This window comes from Saccopteryx leptura, chromosome 11 (genome assembly GCF_036850995.1).
Source record: "Saccopteryx leptura isolate mSacLep1 chromosome 11, mSacLep1_pri_phased_curated, whole genome shotgun sequence".
In the NCBI taxonomy this organism is placed as follows: Eukaryota; Metazoa; Chordata; class Mammalia; order Chiroptera; family Emballonuridae; genus Saccopteryx; species Saccopteryx leptura.
In genome coordinates this window covers 69,285,307-69,312,381 of record NC_089513.1, presented here as the reverse complement: position 1 = coordinate 69,312,381, position 27,075 = coordinate 69,285,307, and the positions used below count along the sequence as shown (strand labels likewise).

Sequence of the window (27,075 nt, the reverse complement as noted above, 5' to 3'; positions counted from 1 at the left end):
ACCCTTGGGCTTAAGCCAGCAACCATGGGGTCATGTCTATGATCCCACACTCAAGCCAGCGACCCCATGCTCAAGCTGGTGAGCCTGCGCTCAAGCCAGTGACCTCAGGGTTTCAAGCCTGGGTCCTCAGCATCCCAGGCCGACACTCTGTTTACTGCACCACTGTCTGCATAGGCTGCCATTTCTTAGTTGTATAATCTTGGACAAATTAGCTCACTTCTTTGAGCCTCTGTTTTTTCTTCTGTAAATGGGGATATAATAGTAACTATTTAGTAGGATTATAATTAGATGTTACTGTTAACCTAAAAATAAAAGAACAAAGTAAAAGGTAGCAAGCGTTTATTTGAGATTAAAAAAAAATTAGCTTTTTCGGAAGCACTGATTCAGGCAGAAACCCAAATAGTGTTGCAATTAGGGGGTGAAAGCGAAGAGTATTCATGAGAAAGGGAAGGGAACATTTACACGAGTAGGAGGAAGGAATGTCTACAGGTGCAGAGAAGCCAGTAGAACAGTGATGCTATTTCTAAAGAAGGCTTTTCATTCAGTCGGGTGGTCACGTTCTCTTTCCTGTTATCGCTGCAAACAGTTGTTTTGGAATGCAATGCTGCTTAGGCCCAGTCCAAAGATAATATGGAACAGTTTTCTTTTTTTGCCTTTCTTTTTTGATATTTAAATGTTTTTATTGAATTTATTGGGGTGACGTTGGTTAATAAAATTATACAGGTTTCAGGTGCACAATTCCACAATGCATCACTAGTGCACTACTCCCGCTATTGCCCCGTGTGTTCACCACCGCAAGTCCTGTCTCCCTCCATCACCATCTACCCCTCTCCCCATATCGTCCGGTTCTAACATTGCAAAGGCTTGAGGAGTCGGGTGGGCGAGGCAGTTAGTTCCTCTGGGCTGGCAGCTCCCGCTCTTTCTATGGTATTTTTTACATTGCCGTTAATGAACTGAACTTAGCGGTTCGGGTTTGCTTGGGGTCACACAGCTAACAGAGAGAAAACTGAGCCGGAAAGCCAGATCTTCCGGGTCTCAATCTGGGGCTCCCTCTGTTACCCCAATCATTTCTACCCGTGCCCCTTGGATTGTGCCTTAGTGTTTACCTCCAACCATGCCCTTGCATGAGGACAGTCCACCTTCTATGACACAGAAGTTCAGGGATGGTGGCCCCGTTAAACCAGAAACTCGAGGTCTCCTGGAAGACAGTGGAAGGAGGGTGGGGAGAAGGCGCAGTGATTCAACAGACACTCCTGAGTCTCAGTCCTAGAAAACTCTTAACACTATGGATTCTTCGATTGCATGCCCGTCACAGTCTACCTGAATGGGAAACCGTGGGGGGGGGGGGAGCAGAAAACTCCTTCTTGAACAGATCCACAGGTCATTCTCAGGTGCTGCCTTGATTGAGAACATAATGCCAACAACATCCAGGAATCTGTGCGCTCATGGACTAGTGCCTGAACCCACGTGGTCCTCGAGTTTTCCTGTGTTTCATAGAAACCGGCGTAGGTGTTTGGGCGGGTGGTGGAAACAAGCCCCTCAAAAGCTGCGGGGCAGGACAGCGCCTCTGCGCTGGAAGACAGAGGGCCCAGCCCCACTTCCTCCCTCTCCTAATTTGGACTTCCTGTCATCACAATGTAATGTGACATCTATCCCCCTTCACTTCTCCTTTCACACAAACAGTTCTCCCAGCCCTCCTTGTCACCAGCCTCGTTAGCCACCACCTCAGTGATCATCATCAATTCTGCCTAAAGGACTGAGGGACAGCCCCCGCGAAAGGTAAGATCGATGACATTTTCATCATCAGGGTGGAGAGCAGCGACCTGACCCATATAACATGGGACAGGGTATCTTCTTAGGAGTCTTTATACTACTCTCCAGCCACTCTAAAATCTGCTCTGTTTCATACATATTGTGCAGGAAGTAAAAAGATCAGTAAGACCCTAGCAACCCTCGAAAGGCAAATTAACCAGGTTCCCATGATCTGATAACGTCTGTGGGTCAGGGCGTTGCTGTGCTTAAACCACTTCTGAACTTGAATTTTTCTGTGTGGTCATGTCTGATGGCCAGAGCCTTCTGCACGACATGAAACCGGAGAGAGTGCCTACAAGCTCTGGTCTTTAGGAGACGGGTTTTGTGATGGTCGAGCGAGGAGGGAACCAACAGCCAGAACCGTTGCAAAAGGCAGCTGGGAGAGTAGGCCTCCTGTGCATGAGAAAATTTCAAAAGTAAAGTTAGTGGCGCCCACTACTGATTCCTCAGAGCCGCTAAATAAAAGGACTGATGATAAGATCAGAACAGCCAGCCCGTCAGGAACATGGGATGTGCTCAGACCTGCACTTCACAAGGTGACAGGCAGATGTCTCTAAGCGAGACATAGATTGTTTGTTTTCAAATGTCAGGAAGGGCATTTGATCCTCAGAGTTCTTCCCAATAATCTCATCCTTGGTGTACAAAATATATATAAACATGAGTAAATATGACGGGCACCCACCAATGAAATGATATATTAATGATTCCTAATTCATGCCCTGTAACTAATGATTGGGGTCTGAGGGCTCAGAGAGTCATAGCCAAGCTTTGGCCCTGGCTTTCTGTGACCACCATGCTGGCTGGGGGGTCAGGTCACCACAGCGAACTCGAGATCACAGCTTCCTCCTTCCAGGACCTGCAAGAGTTTCTCTCGGAGGGGAGAGGAGTTCCTAGGGCCACAGCCATCCACCCAGCAGTGTAGGCTGGGAATTCGGCAGAGGGCTCCAGGTTCCCAAAGGACCTCAGAAATTTTTGAGCCTTGAATTTAAAAATAAGTACTAGACCTTTTAACAAAGTTATTTAATAACCAGGAGTGAAGCATCATGTGGGGCCAGACACTGTGCTTTGGAAGATGCTGGTGGGGAGGGGATGGGGTGGCAAGGCAGGAGGATATTTGTCCAGCGAGTTGTCCTGCTCTTAAGGAACTTGGGTGGGAGGTAAGAGATGTTAGACACGCATGCAAGTGCTTTGGAAGAAAGTTGTGCAAAAGCAGAATCTTAGCTGCTGGCTAAACAAAGAAGTTTCGCTTTTTTAATTTCCACCAGAATCTGCACTGTTTTGAAATTGCGGTTGAATTAGAGCAGAGGTTGAGCTAAAACTTGATTTCCTGTGATGTTTCCTGTGTGGGTTGGTTAAGAGTGCTCAGTCTTTAAATGGAAGGATTGGGCACCTTTATACCGACAGAGAACGATTCAAAGCTCATCTCTTCACAACTACCATCACCTAAGGGACTCCACTTTTGGGAACAGAGGAGAGGCACCACTTGGGGAGATCGAACTCTGTCATTCTTAGTTTCTTACACCCTCTGTTTGACCTCTGACAGCTCAGAGGGCTTCAGACTTAAGACCCAAGGCCTGTGTTCCACCTCATTCCCAGTGGCTGGACATTGTGCTCAGTACTGGAGACCAAGGATAATGGATGTGGTTACTAAGTTTCAAGGTGTTTGTAGAGTCTAGCATGGAAATAGACACAAATACAACACACAAACATAACACAATGTGATCTTTTCTACAATAAACTGGAGGGTGTGAGCAAAATGTTGAAGTTTAGGAATGTGTCAAAGACTCCCTGGGAGAGGGGGTAACTGCTCGAGTTCATTTCCAAAGAAGTATGAGCTTGCTATGGAGACTGGGATAACGGTAGTGCAGATAGAACACAGTATACGCAAACTCGAAGACATGTGAGCCCCAGGCATGCTAGAAAGGAGAGCAAGCAAGACTAGAATATGACAAGCCATGGTTGCAGGCCCACAGGAAGTGCCAATCCATTTCTCTGATTTGGTTCTAGAATGCCAGCCCTTGACAGTAAAAGGCAAGATCACTAACTGGACGGGCCCTTGGCCTAAGACAACCACATGGCAGAACTGATGGGATGGGGACTGAAATGAGGGTGAAGAGGCAGACATTTTCCTCCTCGACCTGGATTCTACGCTCTATTAGAGTGAAGGGTGGAGCTTTGTACTTTATAGCCATTCTCTCTCTCCACTTCTGTTCCAGGAAATGCTGTGTTGACTCAGTTACAGTGGGTGGGTTTATGTTCCTACATTAGTCAGTCCACAGCACTTCCTGTACGGCATGGACATCTGAGGTATGTGAATCACCCTGGGCCAGAGACTGAGCCCTGGTTCTCAGGAAGCTCCAGGTCCCAGCGGCCACTGCAGGTGCAGCGTGCTGACGCAAAGTCACAGAGAGAAACTAGACAGCTGTACAGTGGGCCTCCAGGTGGCTGCTGGGACACGGGAACAGAGAAGTGCAGCTGGAGCTTGGGTGGTCAGTTTGGCAGGTGGTAAGAGAGAGGAAGATGAGGCATCTTCAAAGCCATTGGGTGAGCACCCAGGGTGGAGGCCATGCATCTCGTTGTTGGGAAACAGAGTCAAGGCCTCTGTTTATTCCCCATTTTACCAGCACGCTGTAGACTTCCTCCTCCGAGCACTAGCACATTACATGTATTGGCCAAGAACTGTAAAGAAAAGATGCCATAAGGATACATTTCTCGAATCCTTTAAAATAAAAGTTTATAGTCCAAGTATTAGAATGTTGTTGCTTAAAGAGAACTTGGAGATTGTTTACATTCAAATAAAGCATCCAACTCATAGTGAGAGCCCAGTACATATGCTATGAAAACATTTCAATCGACTGACTTTTCAGGTAAGGTGACTTGTCCAAAGTCATGAACTTACTTAACTATTTAAAATATTTCCTCCCTAGCAGGATAGCTCAGTTGGTTAGAGCATTGTCCTGAAGCACAGAGGTTGCTGATTTGATCCCAGACAGGGCACATACAGGAACAAATTCATGTTCCTGCCTCTCCCTCACTCTCCCTTCCTCTTTCTAAAATTAATAAAATAAACATAAAATAAATAAATAAACTATTTCCTGATTGTCTGTGGAATGCTCTTTCCTCCACACTATACTATACTCCAGGGGTCCCCAAACTTTTTACACAGGGGGCCAGTTCTCTGTCCCTCAGACCGTTGGAGGGCCGGAGTATAAAAAAACTATGAACAAATCCCTATGCACACTGCACATATCTTATTTTTAAGTAAAAAAACAAAATGGGAACAAATACAATATTTAAAATAAAGAACAAGTAAATTTAAATCAACAAACTGACCAGTATTTCAATGGGAACTATGCTCCTCTCACTGACCACCAATGAAACAGGTGCCCCTTCCAGAAGTGCGGTGGGGGCCGGATAAATGGCCTCAGGGGGCCGCATGTGGCCCGCGGGCCGTAGTTTGGGGACCCCTGCTATACTCCCTTTCTTCATAGACTTCTTACTAAAAAGCCATCCTTAGATTGTGTTCCTTGTTCATGTAAAGAAATTTCCAGAGAATTAGAGGGGAGAAGTGATTCTGACACCTCACCTCTTTTGAAATTTGTTCAAGTAATTTGGATTCATGGCTTTATGACTTAACATTCATTCTACATTAGGAACGAACAGAGTCATTAAAGAATTATCCCATGGTTTGTTCTTCGAAAAGAAGATTCTATGGTAGAATCTCAGCCTCTTTATACCCTCGGGAACTTAAGTTGTCATGATTTTGAGATCAGAATCTCTTAGATCATTTATTCATGTTCAACTCTTTTTCTTTCACCTTTTATTTTGACAAAAATTCAGACTTACAGAAAAGTTGTAAAATATACCATGAGTTTCTGAACCCCCTTCACCTAGATTTCCCAAATATTAACATTTTACCACATTTTCTTTATTTTTATTTGAGATTAATTGCTGACATATTCTTCCCCCCTAAGTGATTTGGTGTTTGTTTTCTACAAACAAAAATATTCTCTTTTATAACCACTTTACAATGATCAAAACCAACAGGTTAACACCGACCCGGTACTATTAACAAGCTACAGATTTTATTCAGATTCTACCAATTGCCCCATTAAACTTCTTTAAGGCAAAAGAAATTGCTGATCCTACATTGCTTTAGACTGTCATGACTCTTTAGTTTCCCACTATCTGGACTAGTTCCTGAGTCTTTCTTGGTATTTCACGACATTGATATTCTTGCAGAGTACAAGCAAGTTATCTTCTAGAATGTTCCTCTGTTTGGGTTTGTCTGATGTTTCCTCATGTCTAGATTCAGGTTAGTGAGTGTTTTATATCAGTGGTCCCCAACCTTTTTTGGGCCACGGACCAGTTTAATGTCAGAAAAATATTTTCACGGACTAGCCTTCAGGGTGGGACAGATAAATGTGTCACGTGACCCAGACAAATGTCAAGAGTGAGTCTTAGACGGATGTTGCAGAGGGAATCTGGTCATTTTTAAAAAATAAAACATCGTTCAGACTTAAATATAAATAAAACAGAAATAATGTAAGTTATTTATTCTTTCTCTGCAGACCGGTACCAAATGGCCCACAGATAGGTACCGGTCCACGACCCGGGGGTTGAGGACCACTGCTTTATATAAATAGCACAAGCGTGGTTTCCATTATTCCACAGAGAGCCTGGCCCACACTGGACACAGCCTGTGTGCATGACTGGCCTCTCAGACAGGAACTTTCCACCACAAGGCTCTACATATCTTTAGGGTGAGGAAAGAGAACCTCGAGTCTGCAGCCTCGGTAACAGTGGTAACTGTTCCTGATTTAGAGTGGCCTTACTATAAAAGTCCCTGTCTCAGCTCAGTGGCTAGTAGCATCTATGATTTTCTGTTGGGCTGGTCTCTTTGCTTCTTCCTTCTTTCTCTCTTCTACAAATCACCAATTGCTCTCCCCCGAGAGCAGCCTTGAAGGGAAGAAATTTCAGCAGACCACAGTATCAATGAGGAATGAGTCACATTCCTTTGGCGAGGTGATGGAGAGATGAGAGAAAACGAATGTACACAAGTTGATGGTTTTGTTTCATTTCAGTATCCCTCTCCCTCTACAATTGCCTATTACTCCCTCAAAGAGACCTACATGTATAACCCCCGTCCCCTCACAGGCACTGCTCCTGGAGGCTCATCGGTGAGAGATGCAAGGAGTCCCCCAGAGGCTCATCACTTTGTAGCGAGTGGATTGAGTTGGAAAGTGGGAGACACAAAACCGGAAACACCTTGGCCTGTGTCTTAACTTATTCGCTGGGTGATTCTGGGCCATTTACATAGCCTTGGGTTTCCTGTCTGCAAAGTGCAACTATTGACATGTAAGTGGCACAGTGGATGTGAAGATTATAAATAAGACATAGTTATGAAGAACTCGGCATTTTTCAGGGTTCAGAGAACTCTATCATCTCTTTAAATTTATTTTGACAAGAAGGGCTTAATTTGGGGGCCCTTGTGGAGAACAGATTTTTTTTCCTATTTAAAAAAGCACTTCTCTTTTTTTGTTTGTTTGTTTGTTTTGCTTTTTTTTGTGTGAGAGAGAGAGAAATGGAGAGACATACAGGAACAAACAGAAAGGGAGAGAGATGAGAAGCATCAATTCTTCATTGCGGCACCTTAGTTATTCATTGATTGCTTTCTCATACATGCCTTGACTGGGGGGACTCCAGCAGAGCCATTGACCCATTGCTCAAGCCAGTGATCTTGGGTTCAAGCCAGCAACCTTGGACTTCAAACCAGCAATCTTTGGGCACAAACCAGTGACCGTGGGGTCATGTCTATAATCCCACGCTCAAGCCAGCGACCCTGCGCTCAAGCTGGATGAGCCCGCTCGCAAGCCGGCGACCTCAGGGTTTTGAACCTGGGTCCTGTGCATCCCAGACCAAAGCTGTATCCACTGTGCCACCTCCTGGTCAGGTAAAAAGTATTTTTCTTAATCAAGACCCCAACATAATTCACTGATGAACCAAGGACCTCTCCAAGCTCTGTATAGGAGGGGGCAGAAACCCAATGCTCTTCTATATAAGTTGGCAAGTAGCTCTATATATACAGAGAAATGTATGTAGAGAATTGTCTGAAAAGATACGCAACAAAAATATTGGTGGTTATCTCTGAGAGTTGGGATTTCCAATTTTACACTTTCTTCTTTGTACTTTATTGTTTGAATTTGTATGCAGAGGACGCACAAAACTTTAAAAGGTGTTTACAAAAAAAAGGGGGGGGGAACAAGCAAAGGATTATGAAAGACCTTCTGGTCCCTGATGTATTTTATTCCTGAAAATCTAGCAGGAAGCTGTGTCACCCTTAGTTGTAGATTGGTAAGAGAGCTCTGACCTTCACCTTTTAGTCGATAGTCATTGAACTAGGCACTCTGGTGCTGAACCATTCAAGAAATATTAGCCATTTAACCCTCAGAACAACCTATGAGGACACATGGATGTCACCATTTTAAAGGTGAGGAAATTGTGAGACAGAGAGGTGGAGACAGTAACCCGAGGCCGTGCTCCTGGATGTAGCGCTGCCAGAATCCACACCTAGATCTGTTTGATGCATCACTTGTGCTTATCAGTGTTCCGTGGAGCACTACGTTCTCTGAGCTTTTAAGTAAACTTCAATACAAAAATAGGTTTGTTTAACTATCTAAGTAGACGTGTCTCTTAGAGACTCACAATGTAGATATTAGCATATAACAAGTTTCTCAGAAGTCATTCATTTAAAAAACTGTTTGTTGTTTCACGGTTTATTTTTATTTAACCCCATTTACTCTCAAAATTATTTGAGTATGAATTCCTCTCACTCCTTATCGTTTGTTTGTTTGTGGTTGAGGGACACCTAATAACATCTCATAAATTATGAGTCCATGTAACACCAAAGCTGTCTCTCTGTGACTCCAGACTGGGCTCTAAGATTAGATCAGATAAGGCTGGAGATTAAGGATTGATAGTTTCTCAAAGCTTCTGCCCAACCTTAGGCACTGCTAAACTGGATTAAATCCAAGACTAGATTAGATGGGGCTGCAAGTAGAGGTCAAAGAAAAGACAGGATTGAACTGGGAATCCACAAGGCACTTTACCTGCCCAAGCTCTTTGCTTAAAGGAAACTAAGAAAACCTCAAGCCCTGGCTGGTGTCTCAGTAGATAGAGCATCAGCCTGGCGTATGGATGTCCTGGGTTCAATTCCCGGTCAGGGCACCCAGGAGAAGCGACCATCTGCTTCACCCTGCTCCACCTCCCCCTTCTTGCCCTCTTCCTCTTCTGCAGCCAGTGGCTCAATTGGTTTGAGCGTGGCCCAGGGTGCTGAGGATAGCTCCACTGGAGCGCATCAGCTTCTGGTGCTAAAATAGCTTGGTACTCGGGCATTGGCCCTAGATCGGTTTGCCAGGTGGATCCTGGTCAGGGCACATGTGGAGTCTGCCTCACTATCTCCCTTCCTTTTACCTAAGAAAAAAATAAAAGTAAACCAGAAAAACATTTCATCTGTGGCTTCCACGCTGGGCTATGGGGAAGTGGCCACAGATAACTGCAGTTCAATCATGGCAGTTTCCTGGAAGCTGACATCAGGGAATTTCTTTACAGAGCCGTGAGGCTTGGGGTTGGGTATGGTGACTTTGACTATGGAGGAAGTCAGGGTTTTCAGGCGGTGGGGTTGGCTGGGGTGAAGGGGTGGGAGCTCAGTAACTGGCCAGTCAGTGAAGGAAGGGAAGGGGGAATAGGGTGGCATTTTCTCTGGGTTTACATGAAAACTCAGGCCATCACTGCGTGGGGTAGAAGTGGTGACCATTTTCACCGAATGGGCAGCTTTCCTCCTTCAACTGGGTTGAGTCTGAGGAAGTAGAAAGTCAGGGAAGAAGAAGGAAGAGGTTCTTCTGCCTGTCTGTGAAGGAAAGAATCAATGGGGGTATTCCCAGCTTGCAGGCACCTCCTTAGTCGGTACTCTGTGGACCAGTAGATTACAAGGACCTGACGCAGTTGTCACAGGAACCCAAGTCACTGAGGAGAAAGTAACTGCCGGAGGCATCTGGCCCATCTCCTTCTGTGTGAGTTATTTGGCCATGTTCAAAAGATTAGTTTATTGGCAGAATAAATCTCAAGTCCAAGACTCCTGACTCCTGATTATTTAGAGTTAGCAAAATTCCAGTCATCTGTTCATTCAACAATCTCATCTTGTTTTAGGGTAGCCAGGTACTTGAGGGCTCAGAGATAAATAAGCCAGCTACTACTCTCAAGGAGCTCACATTCTAGTAACAGAAGAGACAACTACCAAAACAAATGCTTAGTACAATGATGGCGATGCACAGGTGTCACGGGTACTCCTTGTGGAGAGCAGGGGTTGGGCACAAAAAAATTAGACAAAATCAGAGAAGGCTTCCTGGAACAGTGGCAGTACTTGACCCGAATCTCAGATGATTAAAAGCTAGCCAAATTAAGGGGTCAGAGGGAGAGGAAGGGGCAATTCCATGAAACCACATGAGCAAAGGTAAGGAAGGAGGCATTGTGACAACGTTACTAAAGCAACATCGACAGGGACTGTGGCCATGGGTTTGGGGAGATGGACAGGTGCAAATTAGGAAGGGCCTTTTACCACATGTATACATGCCTTAAACCACCCCTACAGTCAGGATACAAACATTCATCCCTCCCACTGAGTATTTATGGTCCTTGTAATCCCTTTCTCCTTCCATTCCTTCCTCCCCTCTATTTACCCCTCCGCACTCTTCTTTACCCCCATCCTCAAACAATTATTCATCTGCTTTCTGTTGCTATAGGTTAGTTTTTGTTTTCTAAACTTTTATGTAATTGGAATTATAGAGCATGTACTTTTTGTCTAGCTTCCTCATTCACCATAATTATTTTTGAGAGTCATCTATGCTGTAGCACACATCAACAGCGCGTTCTTTTTTATTCCCGAGTAGTGTACCATTGTATAGTTATACAACAGTTTATTTATCCATTCACCTATTGATAAACCTTTGGGGTGTTTCCAGGTATTGCTTTAACATTTCATTTTATTTATTGATTTTACAAAGAGAAGAGGAAGGAGGGAGTGAGAATTATCAACTCATAGTTCCTTCACCTTAGTTGTTTGTTGCTTGCTTGTCGAATGTGCCTGGACCTGGCAAGCCTAAGGTTTCGAACCAGCGACCTCAGTGTTCCAGATCGACACTCCATCCACTGTGCCACCACAAGCCAGGCTGTCTTCAGGTTTTGGCTATTCCATAGTGCTGCTGTAAACATTCCTGTACAAGTCTTTATATGGACATATGTCTTCATTTCTCTTGGGCAAATACCTCAGAGTAAGATGGTTAGATTATACGATAAGTGTTATGTTTCACTATTTGCAAAACTAGCAAACCGTTTTTCAAAGTGGATACACCCTTCTCCATTCTCACCAACAGCATATGAGAGTCCCAATTCCACCACATTCTCATCAACACATGATATGGTTAGTTGTTTTTCTTTTATTTTATTTTAGTCATTCTAGGAGGTGGGCAACGGTATCTCATTGTGGTTTTTATTTACATTTCCTTAATGACTGCTGAAGTAGAGAACTTTTTCATTGACTTATTTGCCATCCACGTATCTTCTTTGGTGAAGTATCTGTTTAGATCCTTGCCCATTTTTAAAGGGACAGTTTGCTTTCTTACCATTGAGTGTTGAGAGTTGTCTGATGTTCAGTGTCTAACAAGCCATTTAAAAAATCTTTTGTACATTTTTTTGGTTTTTTTAGATGAGTTTCACTTTCTGTGGTTTTAGTTACCCATGGTCAACCATAGTTCAGAAATATAAAATGGAAAGTTCTAGAAATAAACAATTCATGAGTTTAAAAATGCACTTCATTCTGGTAGTGTGATGAAGTCTTGCACCATCCCACTCTGTCCTGCCTAGGACATGAATTATCCCTTTGTCCAGGGTCTTCACACTGTTTGTTATCTGTCCTTTAGTCTCTTAGTACACATCTCAATTATTGAGTCGACTGCCATAGTATCACAGTGCTTATGTTTAAGTAACCCTAACGTTACATTGCAAGATCTACGTCATTCACCTCACTTCATCTCATCGTGTAGGCATTGTGTCATTTCTTATCATCACAAGAAGAAGGGTCAGTGCAGTACAATTAAGATATTTTCTTATATAAAAGTTAACTTTAACATAACTTTTATCACAGTATATTGTTATAATTGTTCTATTTTATTAGATTATTGTTATTAATCTCTTACTGCCTCTAATTTTTAAATAGACTTTATCATAGATACATATGTATAGGAAACAACATAGTATAAATAAAGTTTGGTTTCAAGCATCTACTGGGATTTTTGGAACATAATCCCTGAGAATAAGGTGGAACTACTATAGGTCCAAATACACTCATAATCTAATTAAGTTTATTTTAACTTGGTTAAGGTAATGATGAGAAATTAAGGAAAATTTTGAGGGTCAATACAAGAAAGAAAGAAAAGAGAAGAACAAAGTAAAAAACAAGGAAAGCAGTATGAAATAACTCTAAGTATCAGGACTTTTCCATGGAGAAGTTTACTCTGTTGTGGAACAGAGGTAGCTCGAGCCTCAAAACCACCTAATTTCTGAGCACCTTAAAGAGGATACAATGGATTGTACACTGTAAAGAGGATACAATGGATTGTACACTGTAAAGAGGATACAATGGATTGTACAAGCAATCTGTGCCCCAGAAAAGTCATAGTTCTAATGGGGGAAACACGCACACACACCCAAGAATTGACATTCTGTTTCAGATAACAATCTCAGGTGTAGTTTTAAAATATGAGTTCCTTTATGAACCCCATTACCTCTAAGAGAAATGAAAACTTGTGTATCTGGATCTCTAGAGTGGAGGACCAGACTTTGGATACTGATGTCTTCATCGAGAAAAACATATCTATTTTTTAAAAACTCAAGTTATCATTGCGATCTGCTTTCATGTCTCCACTGGATGTTTGTCGGTTGGTTTTGGCTCTGCTGTGAGATTGACATCTTTGGAGGATAGCTACTGCTCAGTCATGCTTGCCTCCTCCCACGGCGTCGCAGAACAGAAAACACTGTGAATGTTTTTCGGTACAGAACTACATGAAGCTTAAGAATGTTCCCCCAGTTCCCTGTGGAGAGGTTTATAGACCACCCATAGTATGTAGATGCCTCCCAGGGCACCTAAGGGACTGGCTGGTCAAGGCACCAGCCATGTCCATAGCTGATTGGCCAGACTACCTCCGACCCCGCGGCTGCCTTCTTGAATAAGTGCCCAGGTACTAGTCCCTGAGCACTGGCTCGGTGTGTGTCACAGTGACTCACACTCCTCTAAGAAGGGCTCTATTGCTCACCTCTAGAGTGCTTAAATCAATGGTAAGCATCCTTGGCTGGCTGAATTGAAGCAAAAGTGAGAGTCCAAGATGGACCAATTGGTACCTCAGTTCAGGGACTGGGAGAGCGGGGAGTTCCGGGAAACTTTCCAGAGAAGAGTCACGGCTCAAACCCAACCAAGGTAATGCGAGAGATCTTTGAACCCTGAACACTTTTGCCCTCTGATCTTTGGAACCACCTTGCAGAACCAGGTCATTTACATCTTTTTTTTTTTTTCCTTCCACTTTTTAGTGCAAGAATATCCCAGAATGGGCATGAGTAGCTTGCAATTGCTGAAGTATGTCCTGTTTTTCTTCAACTTGCTCTTTTGGGTAAGTGAGTCTCTTCTGAGCAGGGCTGAGCCTCCTCCCCCTGGGTCCGCTCAGGTTCTCTCTCCTCTCCTGTGGAGTGAATTCATGCCTGCCTGGGTCATGTGCGGTCTACCTAGCCTAAGAAAAAGGGAAGAATACTCTCCCACCTACTCTCTTCGTAGCCTGCCACAGTATAACCTTGCAAAATTGAAAGGTATCAGAGCAGTCATATATTACGGGGATGTTGTCTCCCTCTCTCTGGGGACTTTAGGCTACTACGGCTCACTACTGACATCTAGGGGTGAGAAACCTGAAGCTCTACACTCTATGTATTGAGTGCCTCTTTTTTTCTAGCTTTTATGTGTCCCCTGGATGTCTTGGGAGAAAAGCTGGTTGAAAGGGAAGCCACCTTTTCTGAGGAGGTTTCCCTGTACCAAATTGCGCAGTCAAATTTCACATGTCAGATGATTTGGTGCTCATGTTGCTATGAGAAGATTCTTAGAAGTTGGCTTCTCCAGTTTTCTGTCTGGCAAGATGAGCTTCTGAAACAAAGCCTCCTCTCTACATGGTTGTGGTTTCCAAAGGGAAGACCGTGTGGACGCAGCTGGGGCAAAGAGTAGGGGTCTGAAGCCTGAAGCTACGGTGTGAGTCACCGGAGAGAGCTTCCCCTGGTGTCTGCTCTGGGCAGGAGGAGGCGTGAATGGGATCCCACAGGAAGAAGCTGGGATCACCGCTGCTCTGAGAGCCTGGGGAGAACTGGGGGAAGAGGTTGTTCCCAGTCTGGAGAGAGCCAATGGGAAAAGGGGACTGAGAATATGAGGAGATAGATGTTCAAGAACCATGTTTCACCTCGGAATGTTCCTTTCAGTTCTGTGGCTGCTGCGTTCTGGGCTTTGGGATATACTTCCTGGTCTACAACAAGTTCGGGGTGCTCTTCCACAACGTCCCCTCCCTCACGCTGGGCAACGTGCTAGTCATCGTGGGCTCCATCATCATGGTGGTCGCTTTCCTGGGCTGCATGGGCTCCATCAAGGAGAACAAGTGCCTGCTTATGTCGGTGAGTCCTTCACAGATGCAGTACCCAAAGTGGGGGGGGACATGACGACCTAAGGCCCAGGCAAGATGTGTTTTGGCAGCTCACCCACAGGCACAGGGAGATCAGGGGAGCGTGGGTTGGCATCTCAGATACATAAGATGTTGGCTTCTGCCTAAATCCTCCTCACATTAGTCTATAGGTTCAGGATCTAACTCAGAGTCACTAACTAATGGAAAATCTAGCTCTAGAGCAGGGGTCTCAAACTCAACTCAGCATGTGGGCCGCAGAGCAAGATCACAGCTGTTCGGCGGGCCACACTAGGTCTACAAAAGGCAACTGTTACGCAACACTTTTCTCACTGCAGTTGAAAACAAAAAAAAATCAGTACAACAAGCACAATCGTACATGCAGTTTACTCAGTGTCACAAAACGACCAGAAACTAGTTCGCATCACAACTGCTGTTAACTAAGCTAATATCTAGCTAGGATGCTAGAGAAATGAAAAATACAAGTAGGCCCCTAGGCTTACTTAATTTTATCCAAAATATTTTGAACTTCATGGATTAGTCTGCGGGCCACACAAAATTGTTCGGCGGGCCGCGAGTTTGAGACCCCTGCTCTAGAGTCTTCTGAGTGCTATGACTTTCCTAAAATGGTAGAGGATGCTTCTCTGTCTCATACCTGCACAAGATATGCTACAGTGTGTGGTGTGGTTTAGGCGAGGGCCTAGGCTGCAGCCCCCGAGGTTGAACGTAAGGGATGTGACATTTTCTCAGTTGTCCCCAATCTGCTGAGTATCCCGAGGAACACCTTTAAGCTTAGGTTTGCCTCTGAGCTCTCTGAAAGAAGAACTCGGCACTTCTCTAGCGTGCCCAGAACAGAGCTTGGTATGGGCTCCCAATCACCTTGGGTCTTCCTCAAGTCATTTGGTTAACCTTTCCCTTGTGGGTCTAGCCTTAAACTGGAGTCCAGAGATAGAATAAGTAAGTCCCTGTTCTCAGATCATTTCCAGACTAATGGCAAAGGGTGGAGGGTCACAGGCATGTGGAAATGATTTTAAGTAGTCAAAATTCTTATTGGGGTAAAAATGTAAAGGAGAGAGAATAAGTAAAAATGCTATTTCTGTTGTGTGTGAGTAACGTAAAGGGACTAAGCATCTAACATCGGAGATAAATATGAATTAGTACCATGATTAGAGATTCTAATTCATATTCTCCCCATCTGTATAAAATAGCCCTGTTCTTGCAGAAAGAATCAGGCCCAAACCCAAAAGACCCTAGTCTCACGCTCGACTGTTTTGATAGGCTAATGCCAAAACTGTTTCATTGATTCAACAAATGGTATGCATATGCACCATGCACATGGAGCTCAATAGACAAACAAGAAGAAAAGAACAAAGTTAGAAGACAGTTGATCTTCCCTCTAGAGTCTTGGAGTCTTCGTTGTAGGAAAAGAATTCATATTCTTGACAAAACCAGAGAAGGAGTGTGAAGGGCCAAGCAGGCAGGAATGAGAGGCTCCTGCCCATGCGCAGAGGCGTGACTGGGTGCTCCAGGGTGCGGTGGGAGTGGGGGAAGCACTGGGTCCCATGCTGTGAGCACATCTCTGCTTTGCCCCAGTTCTTTGTCCTGCTGCTGATCATCCTCCTTGCTGAGGTGACCTTGGCCATCCTGCTCTTCGTGTACGAACAGAAGGTAAGTTATGCAGAACACAACTCACTGTCTTCTTGCTGAGAATGGGGAGCAGGCCATGGAGAACTTTGACACAAAATAAGTCCTACAGCTGGAAGTAGAAGCGAAGTGGGAGGATGGAGGAAAGAGATTCGTTGCAATTGGGGAGATTTAAAAAATTTCACGAAAGATATTGCATTTGTGTGGTTCTTTGAAGGATAAGTGGGAAGAATAGTAAAAGTAAGTTTATCTTCCCCCTACTCGCTTTTCTCCACTTGTTTGGCAATATGGAATATCTGTCCTGGAGCCTAAGAGAGCCCGGCTTTGACTCTCCCCTTTCCTCCTTTGTGAAACCAGAGTTCTAGAAGCATAGGAAACCTCTGTGTGTTTCTTCCTTTAATTCCATCATATCCCCAGCGCTTCTTCCTATAGAAAAATTATCCAGAATGCCCCCCTCCCCATAGCTCTCAGGAGACCATTTGGAAGGGAGGAGCAAATGGGACCACTCACTAGAAATGCCTTGTTCCTTGAACACATCTACTTTTTACAATGTTTCCTCCACTGGCATGTGCCCTGCCCAGCTGCATACGTCTGTGAGTCAAGGCCTGACTGACAGCATCCAGCGATACCACGTGGACAACAGTACCAAGGAAGCATGGGACTTCATCCAGAAATCTGTGAGTACACAGTCCTCAGCATCCCAGCTTGACGCTCTATCCACTGCGCCACCGCCTGATCAGGCACTTTACTATTTTTGACTATAAGTGCAATGGTTTACCCAAGATCTCTGGAGGTTATTCATTTTTAAATGTTGAACCAGCCTTATATATCTGGTATATATCTTATTTGGTCATGGTGTATAATTTTTTCATACTTTTAAAATTCAATTTGTGAATATTTTGTCAAGGGTTTTTGCATCTATGGTCATGAGAGACATTGGTCTCTAGTTTTCTTTTAATGTCTTTGTCTGATTTTAGTATTAGGGTAATGTTGGCCTCATAGAAGGAGTTAGAAGTATTTGCTCTGCTTCTATCCTCTGAAAGAGATTGTAGAGAATTGGTATAATTTCTTCGTGAAATGTGTGGTTGAATTTGCCAGTGAACCCATCAGGGCCTGCCTTTTCTGTTGTGGTATGTTATATATTACTGATTCTATTTCTTCAATAGCCTTAGTCAAATCATCTATTTCTTTTTGTATGGGTTTGGCACATTGTATTTTTCAAGGAGTTTTCCCATTACATCTAGGTATCGAACCGTGGACGCAGAGTTGTCCCTAGTACTTCTTCCTTGGCTTTTAAATCTGCATGGAATCTGTTGTTGTGCCCCCTCTTTCTTCCTGATGTAGTAGTTTGTGTCTTTCCTTTCTTTCTTACTTAGCCTGGCTAGAAACGTATTAATTTTATTGATCTTTTCAAGAACCATCTTTGGTTTTGTTGAGTTACTCTATTGATTTTTTGTTTTTAAGTTGCGTAGATTTCTACTGTAATTCTTTTTTTTAAATTAATTTTAATGAAGTGACATTGATAAATCAGGATACACATGTTCAGAGAAGACATCCCCAGATTATTTTGACATTTGATTATGTTGCATACCCCTCACCCAAAGTCAAATTGTCTTCCGTCACCTTCTATCTGGTTTTCTTTGTGCCCCTCCCCTCTCCCCACTCTCCCCCTCTCCTACCTCTCCCCCCCTGCTCCCGTTGCCATCACATTCTTGTCCATGTCTCTGAGTCTCATTTTTATGTCCCATCTATGTATGGATTCATATAGTTCTTAGTCTTTTCTGATTTACTTATTTCACTCAGTATAATGTTATCAAGGTCCATCCATGTTATTGTAAATGATCCGATGTCATCATTTCTTATGGCTGAGTAGTATATCCTATAGTATATATGTACCAAAGCTTTTTTATCCACTCATCCTCTGACGGACACTTGGGCTGTTTCCAGATCTTTGCTATTGTGAACAATGCTGCCACAAACATGGGGGTGCATTTCTCCTTTGGAACAGTGCTATGGTGTTCTTAGGGTATATTCCTAAAAGTGGGATAGCTGGGTCAAAACGCAGTTCGATTTTTAATTTTTTGAGGAATCTCCATACTGTTTTCCACAATGGCTGCATCAGTTTGCATTCCCACCAGCAGTGCAGGAGGGTTCCCTTTTCTCCACATCCTCGCCAGCACTTATTCTGTGTTGTTTGTTGATGAGCACCATTCTGACTGGTGTGAGGTGATATCTCATTGTGGTTTTAATTTGCATTTCTCTAATGTTTAGTGATGTTGAGCATTTTTTTCATATGCCTATTGGCCCTCTGTATGTCCTCTTTGGAGAAGTGTCTATTCATTTCTTTTGCCCACTTTTTGATTGGATTGTTTGTCTTCCTGGTGCTGAGTTTTACAAGTTCTTATAAATTTTAGTTATTAACCCTTTATCAGATGTATGTCAAATATGTTCTCCCATTGTGTAGTTTGTATTTTTATTCTGTTCTTATTGTCTTTAGCTGTGCAAAAGCTTTTTAGTTTGTTCTAGTTCCATTTGTTTATCCTGTCTTATTTCACTTGCCCATGGAGATAAATAGGTAAATATACTGCTGCGAGAGATGTCAGAGAGCTTACTGCCTATGTTTTCTTCTAAGATGCTTATGGTTTCACAGCTTACATTTAAGTCCTTTATCCATTTTGAGTTTACTTTGAATGGTGTAAGTTGGTGGTCTAGTTTCATTTTCCCAACACCATTTATTAAAGAGGCTGTCTTTACTCCATTGTATGCTCTTACCTACTTTGTCAAATATCAGTTGTCCATAGAGCTGTGGGTTTATTTCTGGGTTCTCTGTTCTGTTCCATTTATCTATATGCCTGTTCTTATGCCAGTACCAGGCTGTTTTGAGTACAATGGCCTTGTAGTATAACTTGATATCCAGAAGTGTGATAACACCCACTTTATTCTTCCTTTTCAAGATTGTTGAGGCTATTCGTGTTCTTTTTTGGTTCCATATAAATTTTTGGAATATGTGTTCTATATCTTTGAAGTATGTCATTGGTATTTTAATTGGTATTGCATTAAATTTATAAATTGCTTTTGGTAATATAGACATTTTAATGGTGTTTATTCTTCCTAAACATGAGCATGGTATATGTTTCCACTTGTTTGTATCTTCCTTGATTTCTTTTATTAATGTTTTATAATTTTACAAGTATAAGTCTTTAATCTCCTTGGTTAAATTTACTCCCAGGTACTTTATTTTTTTGGTTGCAATAGTGAAGGGGATTGTTTCCTTAATTTTCCTTTCTGACTGTTCATTGTTGGTGTATAAAAATGCCTCTGATTTCTGAATTCCTGCCACCTTGCTGAATTCATTTATCAGGTCCAGTAGTTTTTTGACTGAGACTTTAGGTTTTCTGTATACAATATCATATCATCTGCAAAAAATATCATAGTTTTAGTTCTTTTCCAATTTGGATGCCTTTTATTTCTTCTTGTTGTCTGATTGCTGTGGCTAGGACTTCCAGGACTATGTTGAATAAGAGTGGTGAAAGGGGGCACCCCTGCCTTGTTCCTGATCTTAAGGGGATTGCTTTTAATTTTTGCCCATTGAGTATGATGCTGGCTGTGGGTTTGTCATAGATGGCCTTTATCATGTTGAGGTATGTTCCCTATATTCCCACTTTGCTGAGAGTTTTGATCATGAATGGGTGCTGGATTTTATCAAATGCTTTTTCTGCATCTATTGAAATTATCATGTGGTTTTTCTCCTTCCTTTTGTTTATGTGATGAATCAAATTGATTGATTTGTGAATATTGTACCAGACTTGCCTCCCCAGAATAAATCCCACTTGATCATGGTGTATGATTTTTTTCATATATTGCTGGATCTGGTTTGCTAATATTTTGTTGAGGGTTTTAGCATCTATATTCATCAGGGATATTGGCCTATAATTTTCTTTCTTTGTGTTGTCTTTGCTTGGTTTTGGAATCAGAATTATGCTTGCCTCATAAAAGGAGCTTGGAAGTCTTCCTTCCTCTTGAATTTTTTGAAATAGCTTGAGAAGAATAGGAGTTAGCTCTTCTTTGAATATTTGGTAGAATTCACTTGTGAAGCCATCAGGCCCAGGACTTTTCTTTGTTGGGAGTTTTTTAATAACTGTTTCGATCTCATTTGTTGTAATCGGTCTGCTTAGGTTTTCTGATTCTTCCAGATTGATTTTTGGAAGATTATATGTTTCAAGGAATTTGTCCATTTTATCTAGGTTGTCTAGTTTTTTGGCATACAGTTCTTCATAGTATTTTCTTACAATATTTTGTATTTCTGTTGTGTCAGTTGTTATTTCTGCACTCTCATTTCTAATTTTATTTGAGTCCTCTCTCTTTTTTTCTTAGTGAGTCTAGTTAAAGGTTCATCAATCTTGTTTACCTTTTCAAAGAACCAGCTTCTGGTTTCATTGGTCCTCTGTATTGTTTCTTTGGCCTCTATGTCATTTATTTCTGCTCTGATCTTTATTATTTCCTTCCTTCTACTACATTTGGGCTTTACTTGCTGTTCTTTTTCTAGTTCCTTTAGATGCAGGGTTAAGTTGTTTATTTGAGCTTTTTCTAGCTTCTTAAAGTATGACTGTAGTGCTATGAACTTCCCTCTCAGTACTGCTTTTGCTGTGTCCCATAAATTTTGAGTTGTTGCATGCTCGTTATCATTCATTTCTAGGAATTTTTTTATTTCTTCTTTGATCTCATTATTAATCCATTCGTTATTTAACAACCTGCTATTTAGTTTCCATGTGTTTGAGAATTTTTGAGCTTTTCTGTTGTGGTTCATTTCTAGTTTCATGCCGTTGTGATCAGAGAAAGTGCTTGATATGATTTCAATCTTCTTAAATTTGTTGAGACCACTTTAGTGCCCTAACATGTGGTCTATCCTAGAGAATGTACCATGAGCACTTGAAGAGAATGTATATTCTGCTGTTTTAGGGTGAAAGGTTCTGAAGATATCTATTAAATCGAGTTGATCTAGTGTGTCCAATAAGTCTGCTGTTTCTTTGTTTATTTTTTTTTTCTTGAGGATCTATCTAGTGATGTTAGTGGGGTATTGAAATCCCCTACTATTATAGTATTGCTGTTGATCTCACCCTTTATATCCATCAAAGTCTGCTTTATATAGGTGCTCCTATATTAGGTGTGTAGATATTTATAATGGTTATATCTTCCTGTTGGATTGCTCCCTTTATCATTATGTAGTGGCCTTATTTATCTCTTACTATAGCTTTTGTCTTAAGGTCCATTTTGTCTGATATAAATATTGCTACCCTGTTTTGTTTTGTTTTTTCCATTTGCATGAAATATTTTTTCCATCCTTTTACCTTCAGTCTATGTGCATGTTTCGTTTTAAGGTGTGTCTCTTGTAGACAGCATATGTATGGGTCCTGTTTTCTTATCCATGCACTTACACTATGTCTTTTGATTTGATCATTTAATCCATTTATATTTAAGGTTATTATTGATATGTAGTTGTTTATTGCCAGTTTATTCTTTAAAGCTGTATTCCTCTTTTACTAATATTCTTTTCCCACTTTGATCTGTTTACAACAGGCCCCTTAACATTTCCTGCAGCATTGGTTTGTTTGTAATGAATTCCTTGAGTTTTGTTTTTTGGGGTTTTTTTTGTTTTTTGTTTTTTGGGGGGTTTTTTGTCTGGGAAGCTTTTTATTTCTCTTTCAATTTTAAATGATAGCCTTGCTGGATAAAGTGGTCTTGGTTGTAGGTTCTTGTTCTGCATTATTTGAATATTTCTTGCCATTCCCTTCTGGCCTCAAGTGTTTCTGTTGAGAAGTCGGATGTCATCCTTATGGGGGCTCCTTTGTAGGTGATAACATTTTTTTTCTCTTGCAGCTTTTAATATTTTCTCTTTATCACTTAGCTTTGGTATTTTAATTATGATGTGTCTTGGTGTAGATTTCTTTGAGCTTCTCTTTAATGGAGTTCTCTGTGCTTCTTGAACTTGTGAGACTTTTTCTTGCATTAATTTAGGGAAGTTTTCAGCTATGATATGATTGAACAAAGTCTCTATCCCTTGTTCTTTCTCTTCTTCTTCAGGAACCCCTATGATGCGAATGTTATTTCTCTTCATGTTGTCACAGACTCAAACTTTTTGAGTCTCTTTTTTTTTCTCCTCTGCTTCCATGCCTTCGTTCAACTTGTTCTCCAACTTGCTGATTCGATCCTCAGCTTCATCCATTCTGTTTTTAATTCCTTCCATTGTGGTCTTCATTTCTGATATTGTATTTGTCATCTCCAACTGATCCTTTTTAATATTTCAATGTCCTTTTTTATACTTGCTATTTCTTTATTTAGGTGTTAGTAATGACCATCCATTGTTGTTCTAAGATTGCTAAGCATTCTCACAATCATTATTTTAAACTCTGCATCTGGAAGTTTTGTTATTTCCATATCACTCAGTTCATTTCTGGAGGTTTCTCTTGTGGTTTCATTTGGATTGAACTTCTCTGTCTTCTTATTATGTCTGTGTGTTTGAGTGTATTGTTTGTAGAGCTGGTTGAGTCTAGGCTTGGTATTGTCTGCCTCCAGTTTTCAGTTGTCTGCTGTAATTCTTAGTATTTTTTTCTTCTTACTTTGGATTTAATTTGTTCTTTTCCTAGTTTATTTTTATTTTTCTTTTTTTTTGTGGCAGAGACCGAGAGAGTCAGAGAGAGGGACTGATAGGGACAGACAGCCAGGAAGGGAGAGAAATATGAGAAACATCAATTCTTCGTTGTGGTTCCTTAGTTGTCCCTTGATTGATTTCTCATATGTGCCTTGACTGCGGGGCTACAGCAGATCGAGTGACCCCTTGCTCAAGCCAGTGACCTTGGGCTCAAACTGGTGAGCCTTGCTCAAACCTGATGAGCCCATGCTCAAGCTCGCGACCTTGGGGTCTTGAACCTGGGTCCTCCACGTCCCAGTATAATGCTCTATCCACTGTGCCACTGCCTGGTCAGGCTTTTTCTAGTTTCTTAAAGTGGATTTAGGTTATTGATTTTAGATGTTTCTTCATTTCTAATATTTGCATTTGATGTGATAGATTTCTCTCTAAGCACTGCTTTTGCTGCACCCCACAAATTTTAAGTTTTATTTTCATTTTCATTTACTTCAACATATTTTAAAACTTTCTCTGGTATCTTCTTTGACCATGTGTTATTTAGAAGTGTGTTGTTTAAACTTCATGTAAAATAACTTCTTTTTAATACACCTAAAAATTTTAAATAATTTTTAATATCACTAATAAATGGCCTATAATTAAATTTTCCTAAAAAATACAAAAAAAATAGTTTTAATTGGTTTCTTTAAATCAAGATCCAAACAAGGTCTACTTGTTATGTTTGGATGATATGTCTCCTTAAATGCCTTTTAATTTATAATAGCATCCCTTTGTTCATGCTATTTAGCAGGGGGAAAAAATAGGTTGGTTGTTCTATAGAATTTCCCATTTTCTGGATTTGGTTAGTTGCTTCCTCAAAATATTTTGGTGTCAGAGAGTCTTTATCTCCCATACTTGTGAGTCTGGAAGCTTGATGCATGTTCCATTTGTAATGAGACACAATAAAAAAATAGCTGATATTTCCTATTGCATGATGAAAGAAGCATATAATGGCTGGTTGTCCTACATTGTGTGATCTTAAAACTAGTTGGTGGATCTAGGGATTGTCAGCCTGATCCCTCCATTATAAGGTCCCTTTTGTGCCTAATTTTTGATTTGTAAAATGTGAGTAAATTAAATATGCCTTCTCTACTTCAAGGAATTTATGGGAATAAAATGGCATAATGGATTTGAAATCACTTTGCTCTCAAAAGCTATAGTAGTCAGACCAATTCTGGATGTTCTGCTATATAGTCAGATGTGAAGGACCACAGTCTTCATTCCATTGACTTTCTAACCATCACATTTGCGGGGGGGTTGGCTTTCAGCTGCACTGTTGTGGTATAAATGGCACAAGTGATTGGACCAGCGGCCCACCAGATTCTTGCCCTTCTCCAGACCTAGAAGTTAAGGTAAGTTTTTCCTGTTACTGGCCTCTTTAATTGAATGTTCCATTACCTCAGAAACTTCAGTCATATAGAACTCAGTCCTCCCTGCCAAAAACAGAGAACTTTGAACAAAGTAGAGCCCAGGGAGACAACTCAGGTAACTAAACAAAGCATAAAACAAACAACCCCCCAAAATAACAAGTTCATTTTGACTAGAGACGCCATTAAGATTCTTGAAGCCATAAACTATTACATTAGGGTGGAAAGTTTATGTGATAGTGGCAGGGATTATTTCTAGACTTCTCTTGAGCAAGACATGTGTCCCCTTATGATTGAAAGGGAAATGTGTGAGGGTGGTATAGAAAGGCTTCTCCCCCTCCCTGTTTCTCTGCTCTCCTTCTTTGGAGATGCCAGCATCCAGCCCCTGGTGCAATGAGTCATGAGTGAAGGAGTGAGGAGTTGGGAGAGAAAGAGTTGGTATCCAACTGCTGAAACAAATGGCCCACTTAATTTGGACCTCCCAATTAGGTCCAGAGAAGTCAAAATATTCTCCCAACTCAACCAACTCCTTAAGGTCCTGTTAGCCCATGTTACTCACTTTTGGGGTTGTTTGGAAATCTACGGAATTGTTTAGGCATCTAAAGAAAGATTAGAACATCCTCCAACCAGCAACTGCCCTGGAGCTTGGTAGGGCCATGATAGGTTTACTGGCTTTTGAAGCAAAAGCTGAAATGCAACCAGTCCTACCATTACATTGCTTATATTCCCATTTGTTAGTATCAAGTCAGCAGTAAATGTTCAAAGAACAGAAGGACATCTGTTGCTGACCTTCTAGGAGTTAGTTTAACCCAGTGTGCAAGGATATAAGACTCCACTTTATGTACCTCTCTAATGATAACAACACCAAAGAAGTCTCTAATTTACTATTATCTACTTTATGCCTGTTTCTCTTTTCTATAAAAAATAAAAATATAGCACATAGCTTAAGTCTCTTGGCATAAGGCAAAATACAGAGTATCTTCCCAAATAAACCTCTTGATAAAATTGCATAATATAATGGTATCATTTGTACTTATAATTTTTTCTAGGGTTGCTATGTAAAAGCAAAACAGTGGTTTCAGTCCAACTTCCTATATATTGGCATCATCACTATCTGTATATGTGTGATCCAGGTAAGTGCTTACCCTTAGGACTATTTTAAAGATTAAATGACTTAAGTTATATGAGGTTTCAGAACAGTACCAGTTATGTGTTCAATGAATGTGAGCTCCCCTAGCCAAGTAGGAAATAATGTTATTATCAGTTTAAGGCATACAGAAAATATGGTGTAAGATCTGTCTGGTCAACTCATCCTTAAGAGAAAAGCTTGTGATGGACAAAATATTCCACCTGGAATATTGGCTTTGTGTGCTAAGCAGGAGTTGGTGATAAAAATTATAATCAGTTTCCTTGTTGTTTCTCCACTTAGTTTGACCAATCAGGAGGTAGTTTTGTGGGGTTTTAAAAATTAATTATATGATATTTCTACCATTTTTATACTCAAGTGTTTTGGGTAAATCAAAGATTAGCTAAGATTTAATCAAGGAGCTCAAAGAAAAACAAATTTTCTCTGCTCGGAAACCAAGGAGGCCTAGAGCAAGGGTAGAGATGACTCATTGCATGAAGTGTTGACTTGTGTATAATGTAGCTGTAACAGCAGGCTTCTAAAACCTTCTTAAGGACCTTTTAAGGAGACAAGAGATGCCTCAATACTTCATACTCCACTGCCTTGCCATCATCACTCCCACTTGTCCCCCGCTGCCATTCTAAACCTAGACACAACACCTGGACGACATTGGAAGTGATGTCAGAAGGGTGGTTTCAGTATAATGGGTATTTTCTCTTATTTTGGAGCTCAGACAAGAGGTTGTGGGAGAGATGGCTGCCCCTAGAAAGACCTCATATTTTCCCTACTCTCTCCTCAGGTGTTGGGGATGTCCTTTGCGCTGACTCTGAACTGCCAGATTGATAAAACCAGCCAGGCTCTAGGACTGTGATGTGTTACTGCCTTTGCTGAAAAGACTTGCTTCTCTGGAAATCCAAAACCAATTAGAGCATGAAGGTCTAAATGATCATCTCCTGAACTGACATCTTTGTCCCCCTCTCCTCTCTTCCCTGTTTTGGTCCCTGTCTCACACAGCCAGAGAAGAGGGTATTGGCCAGGCACTTCCCATCTCAGGGAGCACGATATCATTCACTCTACTCATGGTGGAAGCCAGGTCATTCAAAGTGGTGACACGGTTACCTGAGCATTTTCAGACATAAGAGGCCAGGAGAACCTGTGGCGCTAATGGCTCAAGATCAAAGGATGGGTCTGAGACTTAGACTTCTTTATTCTTCCCACTGTCAAACAAGTCTCTAGTCTCTAAATCATGACCAGTTCACTCTCCAAAGTCAAGCAACAGACAAGCTGAAGGAACCTCTGGGGCCATATTTACTTGGTCATTGTTACAACCATGTTTCTTTTAGACTGTGGGCCCTGGCTACAGAAAAGATGGAATACTCTTTCTCCAAAGAGTGAGGTTTCATTTTAATTTTTTATTCATTCATTCTGTCTTTCCAGAAGAAACTATACAGTTATTCATATCCTGACTTCAGTCGGTCTCTTAGCCTTTGACTTATGTAACTGGAGGAACCCAGAAGGATCAGAATCCTTGGTGGTTCAGATAATAATCACACTCGGAGGAGTTCTGATGTTATTTCTTTGGTTTTGTTAATGTGCTGTTTTAACTCTTTAATAAATAAAATAGCATATGATCTCAATCACTACGTTCCCATTCCTGTATCTCAAATACACGTTCCATGACTT

The 27,075-nt window shown here is 41.6% G+C and overlaps 1 protein-coding gene across 1 annotated transcript; it reads left to right on the top strand.

Annotated features, from left to right (window-relative positions):
• Window positions 1-1,642: 1,642 nt before the first annotated feature.
• Window positions 1,643-27,029, top strand: CD53 (CD53 molecule). Its single transcript, XM_066352471.1, has 8 exons — window positions 1,643-1,779; window positions 13,453-13,532; window positions 14,380-14,568; window positions 16,167-16,241; window positions 16,799-16,894; window positions 24,168-24,251; window positions 25,316-25,399; window positions 26,192-27,029. Exons 2-8 carry the CDS (start codon window positions 13,470-13,472, stop codon window positions 26,261-26,263), a joined length of 663 nt encoding a protein of 220 aa, XP_066208568.1. The 5' UTR covers window positions 1,643-1,779; window positions 13,453-13,469; the 3' UTR covers window positions 26,264-27,029.
• Window positions 27,030-27,075: the final 46 nt, after the last annotated feature.

Bases quoted from the DNA above. Each gene is read 5' to 3' on its own strand.
- CD53 (XM_066352471.1), top strand. From the start codon at position 13,470: ATGGGCATGAGTAGCTTGCAATTGCTGAAGTATGTCCTGTTTTTCTTC. The intron at 16,242-16,798 runs GTAAGTTATGCA...TGCCCTGCCCAG, and splicing joins TCTTCGTGTACGAACAGAAG to CTGCATACGTCTGTGAGTCA. The intron at 16,895-24,167 runs GTGAGTACACAG...GTTGGCTTTCAG, and splicing joins GGGACTTCATCCAGAAATCT to CTGCACTGTTGTGGTATAAA.